This window comes from Peromyscus californicus, unplaced genomic scaffold (assembly GCF_007827085.1).
Source record: "Peromyscus californicus insignis strain IS unplaced genomic scaffold, ASM782708v3 Scaffold_24__1_contigs__length_46423439, whole genome shotgun sequence".
Lineage (NCBI taxonomy): Eukaryota > Metazoa > Chordata > Mammalia > Rodentia > Cricetidae > Peromyscus > Peromyscus californicus.
This window is the reverse complement of record NW_026294535.1, coordinates 24,401,991-24,425,445: the sequence shown is the minus strand read 5'-3', so window position 1 is coordinate 24,425,445 and position 23,455 is coordinate 24,401,991. Positions and strand designations below refer to the sequence as shown.

At 36.1% G+C, this 23,455-nt stretch overlaps 1 protein-coding gene across 20 annotated transcripts in view; it reads right to left on the bottom strand.

Moving 5' to 3' along the window:
* Positions 1 to 23,455, bottom strand: part of Ppfia2 (PTPRF interacting protein alpha 2) — a 461,179-nt gene that overhangs the window by 38,129 nt on the left and 399,595 nt on the right. For all 20 annotated transcript variants that reach the window (XM_052753255.1, XM_052753257.1, XM_052753256.1 and 17 more), the window contains one exon: positions 22,885 to 22,978. In XM_052753255.1, coding sequence (XP_052609215.1) covers positions 22,885 to 22,978 — 94 coding nt within the window. The remainder of the gene's footprint in view (positions 1 to 22,884; positions 22,979 to 23,455) is intronic.

Genomic DNA, 23,455 nt, shown 5'->3' with positions numbered 1-23,455 from the left:
AAGGGTATTGTGTGTAGCCCTGGCTGTCCTTTAACTGTCTCTGTAGAGCAGACTGGCCTTGAACTCAGAGATTCACCTTCCTCTGCCTCCCACATGCTAAGATTAAAGGCATGTGCCACCACCCTCTGAGAAATTTTCAGTGACAGAAAAATAGTGACCTGCGATGTTAATAAAGACAGAGACAAATCAGTTACAAAAAAAAAAAAACAGTGTTAGTATATGCATGTCTTTAAAACGAAAAAAAAAAGCACTTGAGAGTCAGAAAGAGGAAGTTAATGAATTTATGAGCCCAAGTCACATGAGACTGGCTCAATAAATCAGAGGCTCTGGTTACAATTCAGTGGTAGAGCACTTGCCTTGCATTTGCAAGGCCTTGGTTTCAATATCTGAGATCCAAATGAAACAATCAAGCAAAACAAAACAAAAGTTTTTTTGGAAGCACCCAGCATTGATGATGCTTGACCAGCTCACATATGAGAAGTATGTATTTCAGAGTGCTTTCTTCTCTTAGCTGGAACTCAGCCTTTTAAATAGCAAGCCTCAATTCCAGAATGAATGTGTAGCCATTTCATCCAGAAGAACTTGGCTTTGCAAACGACTGCCTTTCTATTCAGGACTGCATATAATTTTTGTTTTCCTTTCCTATCCCGAGAACTTAATGCTTAATCATCTTTTCCTCAAGGATCCCTTGCATGCCAAGGCAGGTATGAACATGAATTTTAGTTCCTAGAATTAGAGTAGGCTTCCAAGGGCATTAGCTGAACTTTCTTCACAAGGAGCTAACAGGCACAAACTTGTCTGTTACCTGTCAGGAAACTCAAAAAAGAAATGGACTAATTACAGAGGGATCTTGTTTTGAATACACATAACTCCCAGTCTTTCTGTACTTTTAAGAGTTGCATTCTCCTCACAGTAAGGCATGTAATTATATCCTTCAAGGGCCTGGGACTCTTGTCATCAGGGACAGATTCCTGTAATGAGGTGTGACATGTTAATAAGGTGCAACCTGTGGTGAGCATCCAGGAATGTGTAATTTGCATGTTTGCATATAGAGAGGCCCAGGGAAGCCTATACTGCCAAGGCTGATCTTTAAAACAAGAACAAAGGTTGGATACCATGGAAATGCAAAATTTTCTGGTATAAAGATCAAGAGTTGGGGCTGGGAAAATGGCCCATCTGTCCAGATCATGTTCTGTTCTTGCAGACACCTGAGTTCAGTTTCCAGCAACAATGTCAGGTGGGTCACCAAATTCTCTATCTCTAGCTCCAGAGGATCTGACACCTCTGGTCACTGCAGGCATCCGCACTCCACTCATGTGTATATAACGCCCTGGCCACATACATAATTAAAATAAATGAATAAATCTAAAGATTAAAAAAGAGTATCTGTGAAATGTAAATAAAACCAGGGTACTTCCCATTCATGATTTCTAATACCTCATCTAAACTAAATAATGAGTTATGATTTTTTTGCAATTTTGATTTTTGGTGTTGTTGAACAAGGGACCTCATCCAAATGGAAACACCACTGCCCTCTCTTTAAATCTTATATCTCACTTCAACAATCACATCTGTGGACAACTTGAACACGTATCAAGAGGGGACTCAAGCCTCATTTCTAACATTTGTGAGCTTTAGCTCCTCTATACTGGACACTAAACTCCCCCTCCCCCCTTTTGGCATCAAGTCACTGCACTTGGACTTTGAGATAGATTGTCTGCCTGTGCTCTCCCTTCCCTTCCCTGTTTCCTTTCTCCCCCTTCCTTACTTCTCATCCCTTCCCCTCTGTCCCATATCCATCTCTTATTTTATTTTAATTTTAATTTACTTCATTTTTATACAAAAGATCATGGACCGCATTATACCACATCTGATAAATATGGAGTGAGTCCCAGTCATTTTTTTTTCTTGTTCCTTGGTGTCAAGGCATAAATGTATGTACTATTTCTTTTTATAGGTGTCATAGTATTATACAATCTTCCCCACTTCCTTCTTTAACATTTAATTGATTTGAGTGGCTCATGAAGTGATTTTGCCTTCTCTGTGGGCTTGGGGGCAGATATGTTGTACCACCCATGGCTAAGAAAGTTGGCTAGGCGATGAATCCTCTGTCTTTTTTAGATCCCAGTGTGCTACAGTCTCTTTCCAGCATACAGAATACAGTTAATTGAGTCCCTAATCTCAGAGATCATAGGTTTCAATGAGAAGGAAACATTAATATAATGACACATTAAACAACCAACCAGGCATGGTGACACATTCCTATGTTCTTAGCATTTTGGAACGTGAGGTAGTAGTTGGAGGCATGCCTGGGCTAACTAGTGAATGGTTTCCAGGTCAGCCTGGCCTACACAGACCTTTTCTAAGAAACACAGATAAACAAAACAATCTGAAGGAATCAATCGTGTGGCAAAGTAATTAGTGTCAGGGGACACTCACTGCCTTGCCTCTAGTCCTTAGGAAGTTCTCCTTGAAGAGACATAATTTTACCAACAATATTATATTGAAATGGGAGTCAAAATCATCTCAAGGAGAAGAAACATAAATGTATTTCCAGTGAGAGGAATGGGATTAGATGGTTGGGCAACAAAAGAAGGTAAGAGAGACCATCAAGGCTGGATTATCTGGAGAAATGGGGTGAGATGGATGAAAATAGAGAGACAGTCAAGAGTAAATCGAGGTCATAAGCCTGGGGCTGCTGTAAATAATGTACTCTGAGTGCAAGGAGAAGCAGTCAGAAGCTGCAAGCACAGGCCAATAGCATGATGTGTACATTAGAAAGGTCAGTTAATGTGTACATTAGAAAGGTCAGTTAATGTGTACATTAGAAAGGTCATTCCGGCTACCGGCAGGATAATAGACTTGAGACAGGCCAGAACTGTGAGTTAAATTGTTAAATAACTGTGGCAGCGCTCAAACAAAGAATGACAGTGATTCAGCTGAGGGATGTGACAGTGTAAATGGTGAGAAGTCGTCAGGATAGCAGCTCAGGCACACGTTGTACATGCAGGAAAACGTGACTAAGTGAACGAATGCCTCCCAGATTTTCTACTTGTTAGCTGTGTATACTTTGGCTACTCATTAATCTCTCTCTCTCTCTCTCTCTCTCTCTCTCTCTCTCTCTCTCTCTCTCTCTCTCTGTCTCTCTCTCCTTCTCTCTCTCCCTTTCCTGGAACTAGCTTTGTAGACCAGGCTGCCCTAGAACTCACAGAAATCCACCTACCTCTGCCTCTTGAGTGCTGAGATAAAAGGTATGTACCACCACTGCCCAACAGATAGTTATAGATTAAGATCAGTGTAAGTTATTAAAACATAAAAACATTCTCATAAGACCATCTAATAGCAAATAAATATTTAACTATACTAATTGCGTTCTCAGTGTCTTCTTACTTTTCCACTGTAATTCGTTTTATAAATCACTATCCGATCAAATTCCTTAAACCAGAAACATTTATTCAGTTAACCCAGAGCTCACGTTCTTGTAATAACTCTTCACTGGCTACTGTGACATGTTTTCCTAGTAATATCAGATTCTATTTCTTCTGTCTATCCTAACAGGATGTAACCATTCTTTCCAGTTTCTGTGGTCGATGCCTTCCTTTCCTTTTGGAATAGCCTATTCCCAGTTCTTTCAGCCCAACCATCCTGATCCCTTGAATAAGGCCGCTATTATGTGCAAGATTCTACCGTGGGTAAGCAAGCTTGATCTCTGTTGTGCTCTTCTCTCCAGGACGTGAGTCCAGCCTCATTGGCTTTTATATCCCCCATTGTTAAAAGTGCATGGTGGTTCAGTGACTATGCCCACATTTTTTTTTTTAATGAGTGGAATTAAAGGTAGCTGTAATACACTGCCAAGCAGAGCAAGCTCTTGAATAAGATATTTACCTATCACAATTCATTTGTATTTTGATATGCCATACCTAAATTTTACTAACAATTTTCAGAGTAGAGTTATTTACTTTTGGTCCCCAAATGGTCCCCAAATGAGGAATTTGTTTACATTCTCCTATTTTCCTTATGTAATATTACTATGTAGATAGACAAATAGTTGGGAAAAGATATAGAAAAACAGACAAACACATTGGCAGATTGTCTGGTTCTATTATAACTCGCTTACTGTGGTTATCTCATGAGTGAATCAGTACTACCAAAATTTATGAGTATGATAAATTATTTGTTAATAATCTTCCTCTGAAATAGCTGTCTTTGGGGGGTAATATATTAAAATGGCAAAACCTGCATGATGAGTGTTTTTGTATTTGCATCTCTGAAAAATGAAGCTCATTATTTGCCCAGGAAGTTATAGACCATGGGATGCTAATACCTCCTTTCATATTTTTCTCAATGTGGACAGATCTTTTCTGTCATTGAAGGGAAACTTTATTTTCAGGTCATTGTCCAGAGAACTATTTTAGCTCCATCAGTTTGAGATGTGACTGTCTAGATATGACACAGTACGATTCCTTCTGCCTCTACCTTGGCCTTTTCTTTTCCCTCCCCTTCAATGCCTGCCAATCTCCCCTTTGTGACTTATACTGAATCTTCCTTCAGTTTTTCACTGGTACCATGCTTTCTTATCTTGGTCTTTAATTGGTCTTTCTCCCCAGGCTACTTCCAGTACCATAAAAAAGAAAATCTGCCTAGGAGAGAGGTTTTTTTTTTTCCCCCCCGCAGAATGAGTGAAAGCTTGTTCTATAAAATGAGGTTGCCTGGGCTTGATTCTTGTGCTTTGAACGTTTGTGTAGATATTCACATGCGTTTTTCCCTGTTATGACTCAGTGTAGAGTGAAACTGGTAACTGAACCTACCTCAACGGATTGAAATTTCCATGAGAAATCACGTCAATGTGAAAACTACAATGGCTCCCACAAAGGAAACAGGCAATGCATGCTTCCCGTTACGAATAATTGCCTAAGTTTGCCGGAACAACCTAGACTTTCTGATTCAGCCTTAATAAACCATTTAAACCATATTCTCCAAGTAAGAACCAGAGTTGAAAACTTCCTTGCATAAATAGTTTGTGCATTACTAGTTATGCTTTATAGAAGGAAACATTTCCAATCCCTGCAAGTTTTACTCTTTCACTTTCCATCAAAAATTATCCCAGTCCAAATGTGTGTGTGTGTGTGTGTGTGTGTGTGTGAAATAACTATTTGCATATTTCTCTTAAAATTGGGAAGCTTTTTGCATCTATATCATTGCTAGAGAAAACGTCTTAGAACCTGGTACCCTGTCCACAGAACTCACCACGGATATAGCAATGTCCTATAGTTGAGAGTTTTTTCTTTCTGGGATCAGGGCTTTTTCCTATGGTTGCTCTAGCCCTCATTCCTTCTCTCTCTCTCGGAGACAGGGTGTTTCTATTTTTTTGTGCTAGAGTCCTGGCTGTCCCGGGAACTCACTATGTCAACCAGGCTGGTCTTGAACTCAGAGATTTCTGTCTCTACCTCTAGAGCTCTGAGATTAAAGGTGTGTGTCATACACCTGGCTATAGATCTATTTTGAACATTCCATGTATGATCATTTACAGAACTGAATATGTTGACAACCAGCTGGGACACTGAATTTTAAGCAACCTCCATAGGTCTGCTCCTTGTTAACTTTTAGCTGTGTTTTACGTCATTAAAAGGAATAAGAACCCTTTACAACAGTTACCCAGGTTGGCTGCTTTGCATTTTTAATATTCAGGAAGGTATCTATAAACATAGGAAGCATTGCCAAGGTTTTTTTTCAGATTATTATTATTCTTGGAGGATGGAAATGAACATCTAAGTCCATCTCATTGGTGTTTTGTTCACTATAATTTACCCAGCAAGAGTTTCCTGATCATAGATCTTAGGTTCAGTCGAACATCTCCATTGCTCTCCTAATGATAAAGGCTGATTAGCTTCTCAAATGACCAACATCATATGGAGCATGTTGTATTTATATATTCCAGAGGCAACACACACACACACACACACACACACACACACACACACACACACACACACACACACACCAATAACAACAATTATAAAATAAAAAGAGACCATGATTTGAATGAGAACAAAGTAGATGGGATACATTGGAGGAGTTGAACAAGAGAAAGGGAGGGGGAAATGATGTGATTATGTTATAATTTTAAATATATACATACATTTAAATATATTTTTAAAGACAAATATTTGTCAGGCCCCTACTGTCTTTCTTGATTCTTCTGCTCAGTGAATGCTCATAATATGAGCCACTGTACAAATACTTCAGTTATTATAGCTGCCCATGAATAGTAGTACTTTTACTGTGCTAAGAAATTTCTTTACACCACAGTCAATTATAACTCAAACTCATCCATCAGCAACAATGCATGGTTTATCCTTCCTATTAGGATCCCATGAACTCTCTCAGATAAACTCATTATCTTATGAATTCAAACAATGTGAATAAGCTCTAGCTATTTTACTAACTTTTTGTTTAAGGTATCAATCGGTTTGTGTATATAAAAATGTATTTATGATAGAGGTGTGTCTAGCATTTTATCTCATTATCACTGTGCAACTTCATATTCTTGCAAGACGTACAATAGTAGTTTGAAAGAACAAAAGTTTTATGTGTAGATAAATTAAGTACCATTCTCACAAGATAAGAGATAACATGAATTCACCATTTACTCTGTCTGAAGCCTTATCTCACCTAAGTACAAATGAACATATATATGTACATATAAATTAATTTAATCTTCACAGTAATTCACTAGGATGTGTATAGACAAACACTGCTATATGAACACTAATGAGTGCAGGCTACTTGGAATCAGAGAAATTGAAGAGAAAAGTTAAAATGTAAACCCCAACAATTTGGCCACAAAAATCTGAAACTTTTAATAACTAAAAAAGAAGGCTAATTGCATTTTCCCCATTGTGAATAAAACTGGAAAGATATGATCCAAGCTTTATTTTCCTGTGGCTCATGTATTTATGTAATTAAGTGGTCTTTCCATCCTTGCTCTCATACGTGGTGAGTCTTATCTCCATACAGCTCCAAAGGAAGCCTGCTTTATTTTTACAATTTTTACCAGGTTCTGGATCTCAGCCCAAGGATGGTGGATATAGGTTATAGACAGAAGTGGAATTGGTGAACTTGCTGTTACAGATCCAGTGATTGTGTACCTGTGTTATTGCAATCTTCTAGTTAAAAAGCATGACTTGAGATCCAATAGTACAATTTACCTCATTGAAAGTGCTTAGAACTAGAAAAAATATACATGTAGCTTGAGAAAAATTTCAAATTATTAGACAATTTAATCATCAGCTCTTAATGTTGTGTCAGAGACTATGTCTTCCCTAAAAAGTGTTAGTGGGAAGTGTACATAGATTTCACAGTTATTCATTGTAAAATGCTTTCATCTATTAAAACCCAACAGTCTACAGGGTAAGATATAATCCCCTCAGAGCTCAACTGAAGAATGAACCTAGTATGTACAGGCATGGAGACACAGGACTATACTTTAAACATTTTGAAGGCAGAAGTAGGAAGGTTATCAATTTGAGGCCAGCCTAGACTGCATAGGAAGTGAGGGTGGATTTATAACTTTATCATTAAAGAATTTGCATTTGTTTACAAATTCTATGAATATCATACTAACACTAGGAGCTAGCTGGAATTCTTGTATGCAAATATGAATAGTGTATGGTGCCACCTAATTTGTGAAACATCTGCAAGCTGATAATATATACCTTCATTAACATAATTATTCTGAACAGAACTATGTCAAAAATCCCAATCAGATGCTTCAGAACACTGATTACTTAAATATATAGCTAGCTTCATAAATTTAAGTTTAAAATTCAACATTAACAATTTTGATTGATTTTGAAAGTACAAGGATATTATGTGTGTCAAAGTGTGTGTAGGTGTCTGATTATTGGGCATTTTCACACTTAGTGAAAGTAGAAAAAAATTTTTTATAACATTTAAGTAGAATTTATATAGACTCCAATAACACTCATAAGGCTCTTTCTGAAATAAATAGATTACACTAAGCTCTCAATTCATTCATATTTAAACTCTCCCCTCTTCTCTCTCTCTCTGTCTGCTCTGGAATATAGGAACTAGTCCCAGGGAAAGAATTTAATTTATTTGTGAATTTGAGTTGGGATTTACATAATTTCTTCCCTCAATTTGTTTTGAATTTAGTCACTTTCAAAACCATTACAAAGGAGAAAACACACAGGATGTGATTAAGGAATACAATTACCCATGCTGGCTTTGAAAACTAGAGGGGCTGGCATGACTTCCCATTAAATGATTTCATTTTTTGCTTGACACCAGGGTCTGAACTCCCCACTTACTTCCTGATTGTAATTGAGGATTTACTGGAAAGCATTGGAGATGCTCCAAGTTGCATGGGTATCACTTCGGTTAGATTGCCTGGGTGCTTCATCTAATTTTGAGGCCTCTTTTGCTTAGCTTAGAAGCATTCAGTTTCCATGCTCCAGTGGTAAAATGCATTCACTAATTCCCTTACTGGGTGCAGAGAGTTGTATTAGTAAGCAGAGGGACCAGTCAGGCCTCCAAAGGTATGGAACAAGCAAGTGGGATTCTGTCTTCTGATTTCTAAATTCCAAACCTCAGCATCTTCTCTCTTAGTTGTCAACCTTGCTATTACCTGACTTTACTGTCTTCTGATCTTGATTTAGTGACTGCACTAAGGAAATAGTTTTGACACTTGGCTATACACAAGCCCTAAAACATTTGAGACAGCTGGAAGATCAAATCGAGAATGAGAGTCAGTATGCCAGTACATGACACTGACAGAGAATCATTCTTTGTTGTTGTTGTTGTTTTCTGATATCTCATTTAAAATGGACTAGAAAGATAAATCTCATTTCTTGTCATTGTTTTCCTTCAGAAATATAGAAATAATGGAAAAGCAGTGGGCTAAATGTATAGGATGGCATTAAATGCTGCTGGAAAGAGTGATGTTGTAGAAGAGCTTACAGAAACCATCAGGCCAACTGCCTGTCAAGCAGTTTCCTTAATATCATACATTATGCAAACTAAAACAAGTACTGTACTGTTAAATAATCTTGGCCTAGCAACTGGATTATCAATAAAGTAAAGAAAACATAAAAAAAAACTAACACTAAAGAACAATGTGATACTATTAGGTAGAAGAGGGTGTCGGGTATTCTTCTCTATCACTCTCTGCCTATCCCTTTGAGGCAAGTTCTCCCTGCTGAATCTAGTCTTGCCTTTATGCAGCTAGGCTAGAAGCCAGGATGTCTAGATGACCTTCCTGCCTCATTTCCCTTTGAGCTTGTATTATAGGCATTGGCAGGATGTCCAGCCATGTGTTCTAGAGTCTGAACTCTTCTTCTTATGACTGTGTAGCAAGTGCCTGCCATTATATTTATGGGGGAAAAAGTTACTTTAGTAACAGTAATACCTTGCACCAAACAAAATGCTTTAATGGACTGTCCATGTTGCTTATATTGCAAAAGCCTATTCCAATGTAAATGCCTTATAAATGTTGTACATATGTTTTGTCTGACTTTTATTTTAAAGCCCTGTTTTATAAATGGACAATATACCCTAAATATGTTTCTAAGAAGAGGATTTTATTTTGCCCATTTTTCACTTTTTTTTTTTTTTTTTTTTTTTTTTTTTTTTTTTGGTTTTTCGAGACAGGGTTTCTCTGTGTAGCTTTGTGCCTGTCCTGGAACTCACTTGGTAGCCCAGGCTGGCCTCGAACTCACAGAGATCTGCCTGGCTCTGCCTCCCGAGTGCTGGGATTAAAGGCGTGCGCCACCACCGCGTGGCCATTTTTCACTTTTAATAATAATTTTAAAAACTTTTTGAAATTAAAATATAATTCTGCCGTTTTACCACTTTCTTTTCCTTCCACTAATCCCTCCCTTGTACCTCATTCCTTGCTGTCCCTTAGTCATGGTTTTCTTTTCTTTAATTGTTTTGACACAAACCCTGACTCTCCACCCAGTGACGCTCTCATACCTCCATATATGTTTTAATATTCCTAAACCTATAAATACAATCTGTTCAGTCTATATGATGTTAGCTGTGGGATGTGTGTGTGTGTGTGTGTGTGTGTGTGTGTGTGTGTGTGTGTGTATATCTATTTACAGACCCACACACCCACACACACATACCCCCCACACATATATGATTTCAGGGCTGATCGCTTCGTATTAGATAACCAGTTGGTGTGCGCCTCCCTAGAGAAGACTATTTCTCCTTTTCACAGCATTCATTGCTTGTCTATAGTTCTTGGTCTAGCAATGGGAACTTGTGTGATTTCCCCTTTCTATGAGAGAAGGATTTTACATTTGAAACTGTTACTTAAGAAATAAGAATCCATTGGTAATCACTAAAAAATAAATCATCATCCACATAAGAAACAATGGGAAAAGGCATACATTTGGTAAAATCTAGGTTAACTTGACCATTATAAATGCCTGGTCGAGGAGAGGCAACGCATAACCCTTTCTGGCTACATAAGTTCTGAAAACTGACAGATGAGTTTATCGCTTGAATGCACTTTGAAGAACTGAACCCCATGCCCTAGATAAGCACATTTTCAGACAAGCAGCACCAAGGGTCAAAGATCATCTTGAAAGCATGACTTGAGCCTCATGGAGCTCCCATTAACTCCTGAAGAAAGACTCGCGATCTAGGGGAATAAAGTCTGCAGGGTCACTTTGCGTGTATCTCATAGAACCAAGCAAAAATAGTGTTTGAAAGGCCAATGTAATTCAAATATAAATATTTCTCTGAACCAATGATTCCCTGTTCTGTGTAGAAATGAGCGCACATCATGAATTTCATTTGAGGTCGGAGGCAGTGCAGTTTGTGTTACAATGGAAAAGAGAAATACTAAAGATAAAACAAAAGAAAACAAAAAAAGATGGTGCTGAAAATCAACGTGTTCAGCAGCCATTGTGAGTCAACTTACCCCGATGTGCTTTTCATGAGATGGAGAAGGATGGATGGAAAAGAAAAGCACACAAATGTTAATGGATACATTTCAATCCAAAGAAAGCCATGGAATAAAACAATAGCATCATTTCAGATGTGAGAAATCTCATGTGAGAACAACATGGTGCCTTAGAAACCATTTCAGCAGTGGTAGTACTGTTTTTACTCCACCATGATACATACTGTGTCCAAAAGTTTGGTTAGGCTGAAGGCAGGTCTGACAGTTGACCAATAAGTCTGTATTTAGTATGAGCCACTCTGAAACATGCGGGGCCAAATTTTCTTAGCCTCTAGTACATCTCAGAAGGAAAGAAGAGAACATTCTTTACTTGGGGCCACAACTAGGTCATGTTATTAATAGGAAAAATACCTTACTAAACAACCTATAGCCTTTCGAAGCCACTGTTAAAGCTCAGGAAAATCTACAAAGCATAAAGGCACACCTTAAGTGGAGAAGGTATTTATTCCAGGGCAGAATAATTGGATTCCAACTTTCATATATGTTTTGACAAAATTGCATACAGGTGCTTTATTCAACATTATCTAGTACAAGAAAAAAATATGAAGTCCATTCCAGCTGCAGAATTTTTATTCTAACAAGGTTCACAATAATTATTGTTTTTAAAATAAATGTGCCCATGTAATAAGAACTGAAGGATGTGCAAAACAACTTGATTAAGCTTTTTCTGTTGTCTTATATTTTTTGAATATATGCTATAAAATATTAAATCCGTGTTAATTATATGGATTTTAATGGGAGACTTGATTACTTGAACAGATATTTGTAAATGTTGCCTATAAAAATATAAAGAGGGTGATTTATCAATCTCTGAGTCATCACTAAACCAAACTCATACAGATTTAGATTTGGACTTAACCACTTACTCCCTGGATGTAGTAGAGGCATTTAGAAAATATGGAAGTTAAATAATCCAACAAAAAGCCATGAGAATCATATTTTAAAATTTCTACACAAACAATAGAACAATTCTTAGAAAATGAAACCATTACTACAACTCATAAACTATATTCAATAGAACAAAATATGACGCAGAAATTCTTAGTTCAGAAATTAAGCAAAATAAAGCATTTCCTTTTATATTGCAAAACTATTGTAAAGAAAAGCTTGATGTGTGGTAAACACTCTGCACATGCCTCCTCCAACAGCATTCATTCAGAGAAACCAGGGGAGTACTTTGAGAAAATGGGTATTCCTTGTCCTCAGCTCTGGAACAGCTGCAGCAAGTTCTTTAAGTCTTCATATAAACCAAAACATAAATGTCTAAAAGTTGACAGTACAACTTCCTAAGTAACTCACGTCATATTATTTTGCATTATACATAGAAAAGAAATAAGGTATGACCTAAAAGACATAGTTTTATATATTTTAACTGGATTTCTTACCAACACACCTGTGTGCTGTATCATGAATTTTGAAAAGAGATATAAAACAGTTTCTGAGCCTTCCAGGAAAACTACCCAGTGCATCTGAGATGAGTTGTGACCATGAGCAAAGGAATCTCCCTTACCCTGACTGTGACAGATTCATTAATTTCCAGTAACACAAGTTGATTAAATTTGTGCACAGTGAAACAATAACAGTCCTCAGGTCTTCATTTGTCATGCTTTAAAAAAATTAGCAATTGTACTGTACTACAAATCCTTTGAAATACAAATTATTAAAATAAACATGAAATAAAGTTCAAAGTGGAGTTTATAGGTCTAAAATTTTTGTCTTACTAATATATTTGAGTTGTCTTCTTGCCAAGCTTATGAATTTTCTTCTCTCCCATAATTAATAAATTCTAAGTTGATATCTTACTTTAGAATATCAAGTATTTAAGCTCAGAAATGTGTTACACAAAGGATGAAAACGTATAGACAAAATGACATATGACTCAGAGATTGTATGATAATAGTTTAATTAGGAAGTAATATATATTCCTCTTCCATATAAGGCATTCATTTATTTTTCTTTATATTACCCATTTCACTCTTTCCTACAAATAGTTGTTCACATTAAGTTTTAAAAATTGTGGTTTTAATATCTATCCTAGTGTGTCAAAGTTATGATGATAGAAATAAAGACTTTATCATGAATAGGTTTTCTTCAGTTAAGGATCATAGAGCGTAATAATCAAAGATTAAAACAAAACAAATCTAATTATTGATATGTTTTTGGAAACTTCAGTTTACATTCAGCCCCAAAAGTTACCACATTGTGTGTGTGTGTGTGTGTGTGTGTGTGTGTGTGTGTGTGTGTGTTTGTGTGTGTGTTTGTGTGTTTGTGTGTGCTTATGTGTATGATTTCAAGGGGTGGACTCTAACTATCTCAGTTGTCCCATATGAGTCAACACAATTTGCTCCCAAATTAGAACCTCTGTTTTTCTCTAAACCAGTCAAGTCTGGATTTGAATATTCAGAAGAGAAGCAACTCACTGAATAAGTCTCTTGCTTCTTGAAGTTCAAGTTGGTGGGTCACAAATACTTTAAATCATTTATCAACAGCAAATTGAGAAATGAGTAGGTAGTAGTTGGAATAGGTGAGTGCAATCAAGATTGTACTTTACATTGTCTCACATATGTACTTAACTTATTGTCAGCTCTTTTCTAGTTAGCACATGTGTATGTATACATAGTACATAAAATTTTAAGGGAGAATCCTGTGAGTATAAAACTATGATTCCATAAAGTGATGGCAGGTTAGTGGGTAAAGTAGGAAAAGATTGATTCATGGACAGCCTTGGAAAAACATCTAGCTCTCCAAAGAGTTTAAGAGATGTAGCTATTGGGGAGGGACTGGTAGGGTCAGAGGGAGGGAAAACCATAATTAGGATATATTATATGAGAAAAAAATCTATTTTCAATAAAAGACAAAAAGAAAAATAAGGGGTTGAGGATTTAGCTCAGTGGTAGAGTGCTTGCCTAACAAGCGCAAGGCCCTGGGTTCGATCCTCAGCTCTGAGCCCGGGGGTGGGGTGGGGGTGGGGACATAATAAGAAGATACATAGTTGCTGGTGTGTAGCTGTTTCCTTCATATTGCAAGTACCTCCTAGAAAAAGCAGGGGAACTCAGACTTGGGAAGCTGATAGAACTTACGAAATTTTGAGCTCAGTAGTCCTATAAGACTCTGGTGAAACTCTACAACAGTGGTTCTCAACATGTGGGGCATGACCCCATTTGGGGTTCAAATGACCCTTTCACAGAGGTTGCCTAAGACCATCAGAAAACACAGATATTTACATTATGATTCATAACAGTAGCAAAATCACAGTTATGAAGTAGCAATGAGTATAATTTTATGGTTGGGGTCTGTATTAAAGTGTTGCAGCAAAGAAAGGTTGAGAATCACTGGTCTACAAGTTGTACAGGGAGCCTCTTCAGGGATCAGGCTTTCATAAACCCTCACTCATGTTGCATTAGACTTCTTAGTTAATGGTAGCTGACTTTGAGTCACTCACACTTCTTTAGGTAACCCAATAAACTTGGTACACCAAGCTAGACTTAGATGGATTGTTTTTGTCTTCTTGTCAATGCCCTATGTGGAGTGAAGAGCTACTTATCTGGGTCTCCCAAGGAAAAGGTCATACAAAAGCAGAGGTAATAGGTAATCCTATTTGTGAGAACAAATACAGGGAATTATCCTAGGTTAAGGTCAGCACTGCATTTAAATGTGATGGAATTAGAGGACTGTCTTCATTTAGTAAAGGAGACTTGCTAAATACTATAAGTTTTAGAGAAATAAATACTTTATATTGGTTCATTCGCATGTTTAAATTACAAGATGGCTAGTTTTCTAGTGAACTTAAATGTTCTATCAAGCAATGGTATGTGTGTATTATACTTATCTATGGATTTAAACAAGAAGGGTTCGTTTTAAAAACAACTACCTTCCCTGGTTTGAATCTATCATTTAACTGCAAGTTCACCCTTAAGAAAGGAATGTGGAATGCCAGTCATCCAGAATATATACCGTAAAAATCATATATGCTATCCGAGGTCCACTTCAGACTGCACTACATTCATTTAAATCATTCATTACGATGATTTACTAGGAAATTTGGAGGAAAACTGAGCTGCAGAGACATACATTTTTTAAATACTGTGGTACCTGGAAAGCTATACTTCTCCTTTAAAAATATTTTTTTTGGAGATGATAATATATCATTTCCTCTTCACTTTCTCACTTCAAACACTCACATACCATCTTGTTCCTATTTGAATTTTTGATTTTTTAAATTTTTGCTACATTTATATATAGATACTTGTATATATGTGTGTGAATTTCTAAATACATGAATACAACCTGCTCAGTCTGTGTAATGGCTCAGTCTATGTACTTCTTCCATACTTGTGTATATATATTTCAGATGACTGTTAGTTATTGGGTGAACAATTGGTGTGGTCTTTCCCAAGGAAGACTACTTCTCCTGCTCTGTTCTTATTAGTTGCCTGCAGTCCTTTGTCCAAGGTTGAAGCTTCGTGAGTTCCCCCAACCACATTAATATGCTTATTGTATTGTCCTTGTTCAGATCATGTAAGAGCAGCTAATGTTGGTGCAACTTCACGGATGTAGCTTCTGACCTTTCCAGGTCATGTTTGGAAGCAAAGCAGTTTCTAAGTCAAAGAATCCATATTATACAAGAGTAACATATGTAAAACAAACAGAACAATGCCTAGCCTTGCACGTTTCCACTACTCACTGTGGTTATTGGGTAGTTGATGCACATAAAACATATATGTTCATGATTACAATAGAAAATATGAGGATTTAGATGAAGCAGAAAGAATGTAAGCAAAGCAATAGAATAAATCATAACCAATAAATTGATAAGTATCTAAAAACTATGAAGTACAAGATTGTAAGCAGAAAGCAAGAAGGCTAGTGAGATAAATGGAAACTTGGTAGTGTGGGGACACATAGGCTACTTGAAGACATTTGAAAATTATCACAACAATTCCAGGTAATGGCTGAGGATTTGAAGAAGTTAAAAGATATGATTTAGATAAATTTATCTGAAATGTGAAGAATGGATTATAGGAAGGCAATATGGAACAAGGGAACTGCTATAGTATGAGAACCTCAGCTGCATAGAGGCAAATAGGCTGGTCTAAAAGATCAAAAAGAGCTGTAAACAGGAAGACTTACAATAATTTTAGGAGTAGAGTGAACACTCTGGACAGGCAAGAATATGAACAAAGCAGAAGCCTAAAACTTGGGTTTTATTAACTGACTAGAAACTACTATCTGTGTTTCTACTTAGTCCAAAGATTTCCTTTTCATCCAGACCCAGCTTCTAATCATGAATTCAGATATTCTGGAAATGTACTTTAAAGACAGAGAGTATGCAAATAAGTTGGATAAAAAAGAATCCAAATGTTCTTCTGAGTATAGTTCATCTCGGGATTGATTCCTGAATCTTAGAGCATGGACAACATAAACAACATGTAGTTCAATCTCTCAGTGAAAAGTTAATTCTCCTATCAAAATCCTACCAAGTACACATGACTGATTGGTCTGGGTTGAGTATAATCAAGGATCCACATTCCCTTTCAAGTGGTCAGTACTTTCTTCTATGGTCTGTGATGACCAGTGGAAGTCTTAGAGTTGGCTCAACTTCTTCAGCTCAATAATCTCTGCCTTTGGCTCCAGTTCTTAGCAAAAGAGCAGAATAGGACATATTTGATTAGTATTGCCCTTGGCAGCACCTGGTTCTCATTCTACACATTCAACATATCTCCAATCCTTTCTACTGGAATTTGAAAACATGCCTTGATGTCTTCCAACTATTTTTGTTGATGTTCCTCTGAATACAAACAATATTCATTTCAATTATGTTTCCCAGGACTTTGCACAAGGTCCAGTTACAGTCTGGTTAGTGCATAGAATTTTGACCCTTTACCACCGGTGCTGATTGTAAAATTATCTTTTAGTTATTGTTCATTTGCTTAATTTACACAAATGTTTCTCCCATTCCTGAGGAGCTGCAAATATATATGCACTTATATACACATATAACAGTCCTGCATTTGATAGTAGGGTTATATAAAGATCTCTATTGAAATTTATAAATTTTATAAATTTATAAAACAAAAACTGTAAAGAAGCTCGTTGAAGTGCCTTGTCTAGAATCTTAGGTGTATCTTCTCTTACATAGTTTGACAAGAATATGTTCTTATTCTAGCCACTCATAACAGTGCCTTGCATTGACTTTCTATTTCATTCAGTAATCAAATCATTTGTTCAGCTTCTTTTATCACAAAGGTCATTGGGTTTAGTCTTGAAGAATAAATTTAAACAAGAGCAATTGGTGGCTTTCAGACTGGGCCACTTTTGTGATTCTCTTAAAAAATCTGTGACTTAGATAAATGGTCATGGAACTAGAGGAGCTTAAGTGCAGTCATTTGTTCCAATGTCTGTCTCTTTACAGATTTTTTCTCATAAAATGGAAATGTCAATAGTCTATAGGACAGTTATTGGGATGAAACAACACTAAGTGAATAAATGAAGTGTTACTAGTTGCCAAACTTATCCTGGACTTATTTTATTTAGGTCTTACTTAGTCAAATCAATAATAAGATTTTTATTCAAATTAATGACAGAATTTATTTAGGAAATAAGGTTATTCTAGCATGCAAAAACTTGGGAGTTTAATTTCTAATTATTCCTTACTATTTTATCTTTTTTAGGTCGAAATATTTCTTGGAAGCAAAAATGTTTGTAGATAATATAAGACTTCAATGGTGCTTACCTTGTAACGTATTGTTACTCTACTGTTGACTCAAAATAGCTCTTTCTCTTTTCTCACTCTTTTTCATTCTTCAAATAGATCAGATAAGATACATCTAACCATACATAAAAGAAAGTACTACCAGTTTTCTTAGTTTTAGTCTTCATGAAAGAACAGTGCATTATTTTCACTGTTTGTCTCTGGATCATGTTATTTAGGTGCAAGAAAGGCTTTTGATTGTCTTTGGCTAGAGCACAACAGATCTCTGAAATGATACCTTGGTCCCAGCACAGGCATAAAGTCACACTCTGAGCTCTGAGTAGGAAACTGGAACATATTTTCCAAGAGAACTATTGGATTTGGTTTCCTCAAGTTGTACTATAATAGGTGACTTGAGTGAGTTGTCCACCATCAGATCCCTAGTGATTGTATGAACCCTTGACAGCAACATATTGACTGAAGTACAAACCCTTGCTGTGCATAGTGTAACTGGGTTTCAAGACTCAAATAGAATAAGGAAGAATGAAGGTGCTTATGAAAGCACACTGCAGAAATGTGATCTCTTTGTGTCGTCTGGAAGTACCTTGGCTCTGATGTCTCAGGGATGGCTCTGTGAGAGGCTTGGTACCTAGCCAGTTGATCCCCTTTTTATGCTTTATGTAACTAACATCCATTTCTATAGTCTACCTAGAAAATGGACTTAAGTGAGTGAAGCTCAAATGTTTACCCTCCATGTACACAGCACCACTTAAAAGAAAACATGTTCACATCTTTGAACACAAGTTCTTGACTACAATGCATTTATAACTTAAAATTGGCACGTAGTCACTGGATAAATATTTATTGAATGAAAAATGTTGCGGAGTTTTGTGGTACCTTAGAGTATGAATAATTTAAGTGACATTTACTTTGCTTAGAGATATGCTCACTCTGAACCTTTCAAATGCCAAGGATTAAAAGTACAGCATCTCAAAACATAATAAAAATTATGTGTGTAAGTAGAGCCTGAGGACTGTGATGAGAATAAATTAGCCAAATCTACAGAGCTTCACTTTGAGCTCTTTGAAGTTCTAATATAAAGATTCATTGGTGGTGATTAAGTTTGATTGCCATGCTCCAAGGATAAAGCTACTTCTCTGGAGAGGATGCTATTGATAGCTGAACTGGAGCATTAATTTCATTTTAATGATGTTGAAATATTGATCCAAATACAAAATTAATGTTCACTTAGCAGTGTTATCCATTCAAGAGGATGTAGAAAACTAAACTCTGCAATAATAACATATTGTTAATGTTATAACTGAGGAACAAAATAATAAATTACTCAGTGTGTCAAACCTCATGTAATATTTTTCAAATTATACATCAAGGTATAGGCAATTTTTAGCACACACACATACATATATTTCACTAAAAATGATGCAATGTTTAGAAGGCTTGGGAAAATATAACTATAACGATTAAGCTATAATTTCAATGATTAGTGTTTCTGGAGATGAATATCCACTGAGTGACATTTCTATTGGTTTTAAAGTATCCTATTTTGCTTACTCACTGTTGTGTTTGAAGTTAGACAGGTTTGATTATTCAAGCAGACATCTTTAGCTTTAGTCCTGTCAGTAATAAGTTTCTGGACATGGGAGAAAACACTACAAATGCAAACCCTTTGGGTCAATAAATTTTAACTGATCTAGTCTGACAGCTCTACTGAATGAAAATATAAAGAAGAAAAGTGAAATATACATAAAATGCATGATGGCTGGGGATATAGGTCATTGCTAAAGTACCTTTCCAGCACACACATGGCCCTTTGGCATTACAATATATAAATAAGTAGACATATATTAAAAGCATTCTAGAACCTCAAAGATTAGACCCATCCAAAAGGTCTTAAAAGCCACCAAAGCATGAAAAGATGGGAAAATAAGTTCTGCATACTAGGTGCAAAGAATGATAATTAACATTATATATGACTGGAAGAAGAATAGTTAAAAATATTGAGAATATTTTTTTTTGTTTGTTTGTTTTTGTTTTTTCGAGACAGGGTTTCTCTGTGTAGCTTTGCTCCTTTCCTGGAACTCACTTGGTAGCCCAGGCTGACCTCGAACTCACAGAGATCCGCCTGGCTCTGCCTCCCGAGTGCTGGGATTAAAGGCGTGCGCCACCACCGCCCGGCGAGAATATTTTTAAACCAATAATTCTGAACCTTTGGCAATTACTACTTAGTTTTTAAGTGTAAAGTATATTTTCATATCTTCAATACCTAGGTAACTAGGCACTCACCCTGCTATCATATTTCTAAGGATGGACAGATGAAAACTAAAAGCTAAATATATTCTGAGAGAGTGTAGAGAGTATAAAATCTGACAAAATAATAGTAAAATATAATTAACACTTTTTCCAAAATACTCTTACAGGAAAGAATTCTAATAACACAGATTTTCATTTGTCAATAGTTATTGTCTTTAGTGCATCATATTATCATATAAAATTGTAAACTCTCACATTAAGATGACATAGCGTTTATATCGGAGACTTTAAAAGATTGTGACTAGCAGCTCTTTAACTGATATGCAAACTTGTCAGACATATAAGCCCTGTTTTAATAGCATTATGTTGACATCTGATCTGAAATTGTCTGACTTCTTTGCTTATTATCAGATAAATTCTGAACTTAGGCAAGGATGACAGTTTCTATTTATTGGATCAGGGATGGTTAAACTTAGCAGTCAACTTGACGGAATCTAGAATCACCATGAGAACACACCACTGGGTATGCATTGGAGAGATTTTTTAGAATAGGTTAATTGGAGTGGGAAGACCAACCCTAAATGTGGGTGGTGCATTTCCAAGGGCTGAGTTCCTCTTTTGAATAAGTCGAGCCTCAGTATTGATCACTTTTTACTTCCTAACTCTAGATGCAATGAGACCAGCTGCCTCCTACTTCTACCAATACACATTCCCCAACATTAAGGACATATCCCTGGAAACTGTCAACCAAAATGAACTTTTCCTTTTTTAAATGTTTGATGTTAGGTATTTTGCTACAGCAACAAGAACAACTAAGATAGGACCCTACACTAGCCAAATCCAGATTTCACCTAAAATTTGGATGAGTTGAACCTTACTTAGAAATTGAGTTGTTGTTTGTTTTTTTTTTGTGACCTATTCAGCATTTGGCTGATCCATATTATTCTATAATGTTGTGCTTAACATCTTTGTGGTTAGCATTAACTTCAAGTTCTCCAAAGCAAATAGCTTAAGGTATTAAATAACTGGCTGGATGTCTGAGAAAAGGAAATGAGTACTTAATGATCAGGATGACAGACACAAGAGTAAAGGTTTTATTTCTATCTGCTCTCAGTGTCAATTTTAGAAGAGATCTTCATTTCCATTTTACAGAAAAAAAAATGTACCTATAACCCAGTGAAGTAAGACACAGGATGATGGGTAAGATTTAAGCATCATGACAAACGCCAAGTGAGCTCACATGACAAACGTCACAACATTGCATGAAGACTAAATTCTGAGAATAAATAGCTCAACCCTTAAAGACCAAGAGAAGGAAGGCAGGAAGATAATGAAAAACCCAAATTTGAATGAGGACTATTAAGACTGTATCTGTGAAATATGTGAATCAGTGAATTGCAGCTTGAGAACAAGCCACTAATATGTAATGAGAATAACTAATTGGAAACTGTATAATGTGAAGGTAATTGATACACAATGAAACATCACATTTATGATAATGCTGGAACAAAAAAAATAACTGCTTCAAGAAAGTACTGAGTAAATAAATGTAAGCACTTTGTCACATCAGCTCTCACTGTGCGGCTACATTTAATGCTTTTGGATTCTTGTTGTGGAGTAGTCAATACAAAGGGGAATGCTTTTGAATACTTTTTAATTAATTCTGTCCATTGTGCAGACTTGTTTTAAAATTTCACTTTCCTTTTTGATTTGTAGTAAACTAACCAGAATATAAACAAAGCAAAGAATCATACTTCATAGAATGTTCACCACAGATAGCCAAGAAATGTAAGATTGCATTCCTTAAGAGGATTATACAAACAAAGATATTGAAAGTAGCTTATGGCAAATACTAATATTTTTATGTTATCAGTAACTAAATAAGAAACATTCCATGACTGGCCATTTAATCCTATTCAAGATATAAAGACTCTCAAAGACTGTTTTTCTAGAATGCATTTCTATTGGATCTGGATATTTTCAGTAAATTGCCAACTAATAAATCATTATATTAATGAGCTCTTCTGCAATGTGCATGTTTACATTTCCTGTTATTGGTAAATGTCTGGAAAGCAAGAAGAAAGACAAAGTATGAAGTACCTTGAACTATTGTTTGTAACAGTAGAAATATACAGATCACAAATTGATAGCTAGAGAAATGACGGTTCTTTAGTAGGAGAAAGCAGAAATATAAAAACCATTAAAACAACGTAATAAAAGTTTAGAGAGCAGAGACAGAGCAACTCACAAGGGGACTTGGTAATAAAGTGAAATTATTATGCTTTTAAAGCCTATGCTTTCAGGATGATGATTTTTGTCACTGAAATGTTACTATGCTGCTAAAAATATGTTATTCATGGAATCCCTCTCTAACAGCTGTTGAAACTCATCTTCCAATTTTACAAGTCATTTCAATGTTCCATATTACATGTGAATGGAAAGATACACTATCAGTTTCCTGGCAGATGCAAAACAATCTGTTCCCGCCTATATTAAGCTTATATTCAGTTGGAGAAATATTTTTTCCTTTTAAATCCTCCTTTATGAAGACTAGATACATAATTGTCATGATATGAAACAAAATTTCACTCTCATTTTGTCATAGCAAATCAGAACTTCATTTAACTTCAATAGTGCTGTCTATATTGCTGTCTGTACTATAAATCAGTATATTATATATAGCTAAGTTTTGAAATCAATGCTCTGGTCACTAGTTTAAATTATGTAGTTTATTGTGTGGGAGAGTTTTATACTCATCTCAAACTTCAATTCATTGTCACCATGAAACATGAGCACTGAGTTGCTTGAGATACCAGAACTGTTAAGTGGGTTTATTTTCCATTTCTTTCTTTTTAAATTCCTTGCAAAAGAAAAAGATAAAGCATAATGAAGCATTAGAAAATTGAGGAAAAACACTCTCCAAACCTACTTTTTCTTCAACCTTCTGTCCTTTTCTGCTTGAGTTCCAAGTTTGCCTAAGCCTAGGGATTCCTGGGCGGCAGCTTCGGTCTCCATGAAGCCTCCTGTGAAGAAGTGATTTGAGGTCAAGATCTAGGTATTTGCCCATTCTGAAACTAAAGTCTCAGAGGCTTATTGGAGCAACGACTCAGAAACACTTTTTCTTTTAGGATTGCCCTTGTATTACTGCTTCAACAAACATCAAATGGCACAGTTTCACATACAAATGCACTGAGAAAATCAATACAAAAGGAAGTATCTACTGTGTTCATTTATTTTCACAAGCATAAATGTGTAAGATAATATATGTGTATATATACCAGCAGACAATTGTACAGTACACAATGCTCAAAGCCATTCTGTTTGACTTTTCTAGTACAAAGTAGAAGTGAATACTTGAATAGCATACTTGTCATATTTCATTTCAAGTGAGAAACAGTCTGCTGAACAGAAACCTAGCTGTTTGCTTTCAATACCAAGTTTAAAGAATGCAGAGGCCCTTTGTTGGCTTTTAAAAGTTCTGCATGTGGAGCCCCTGAAAC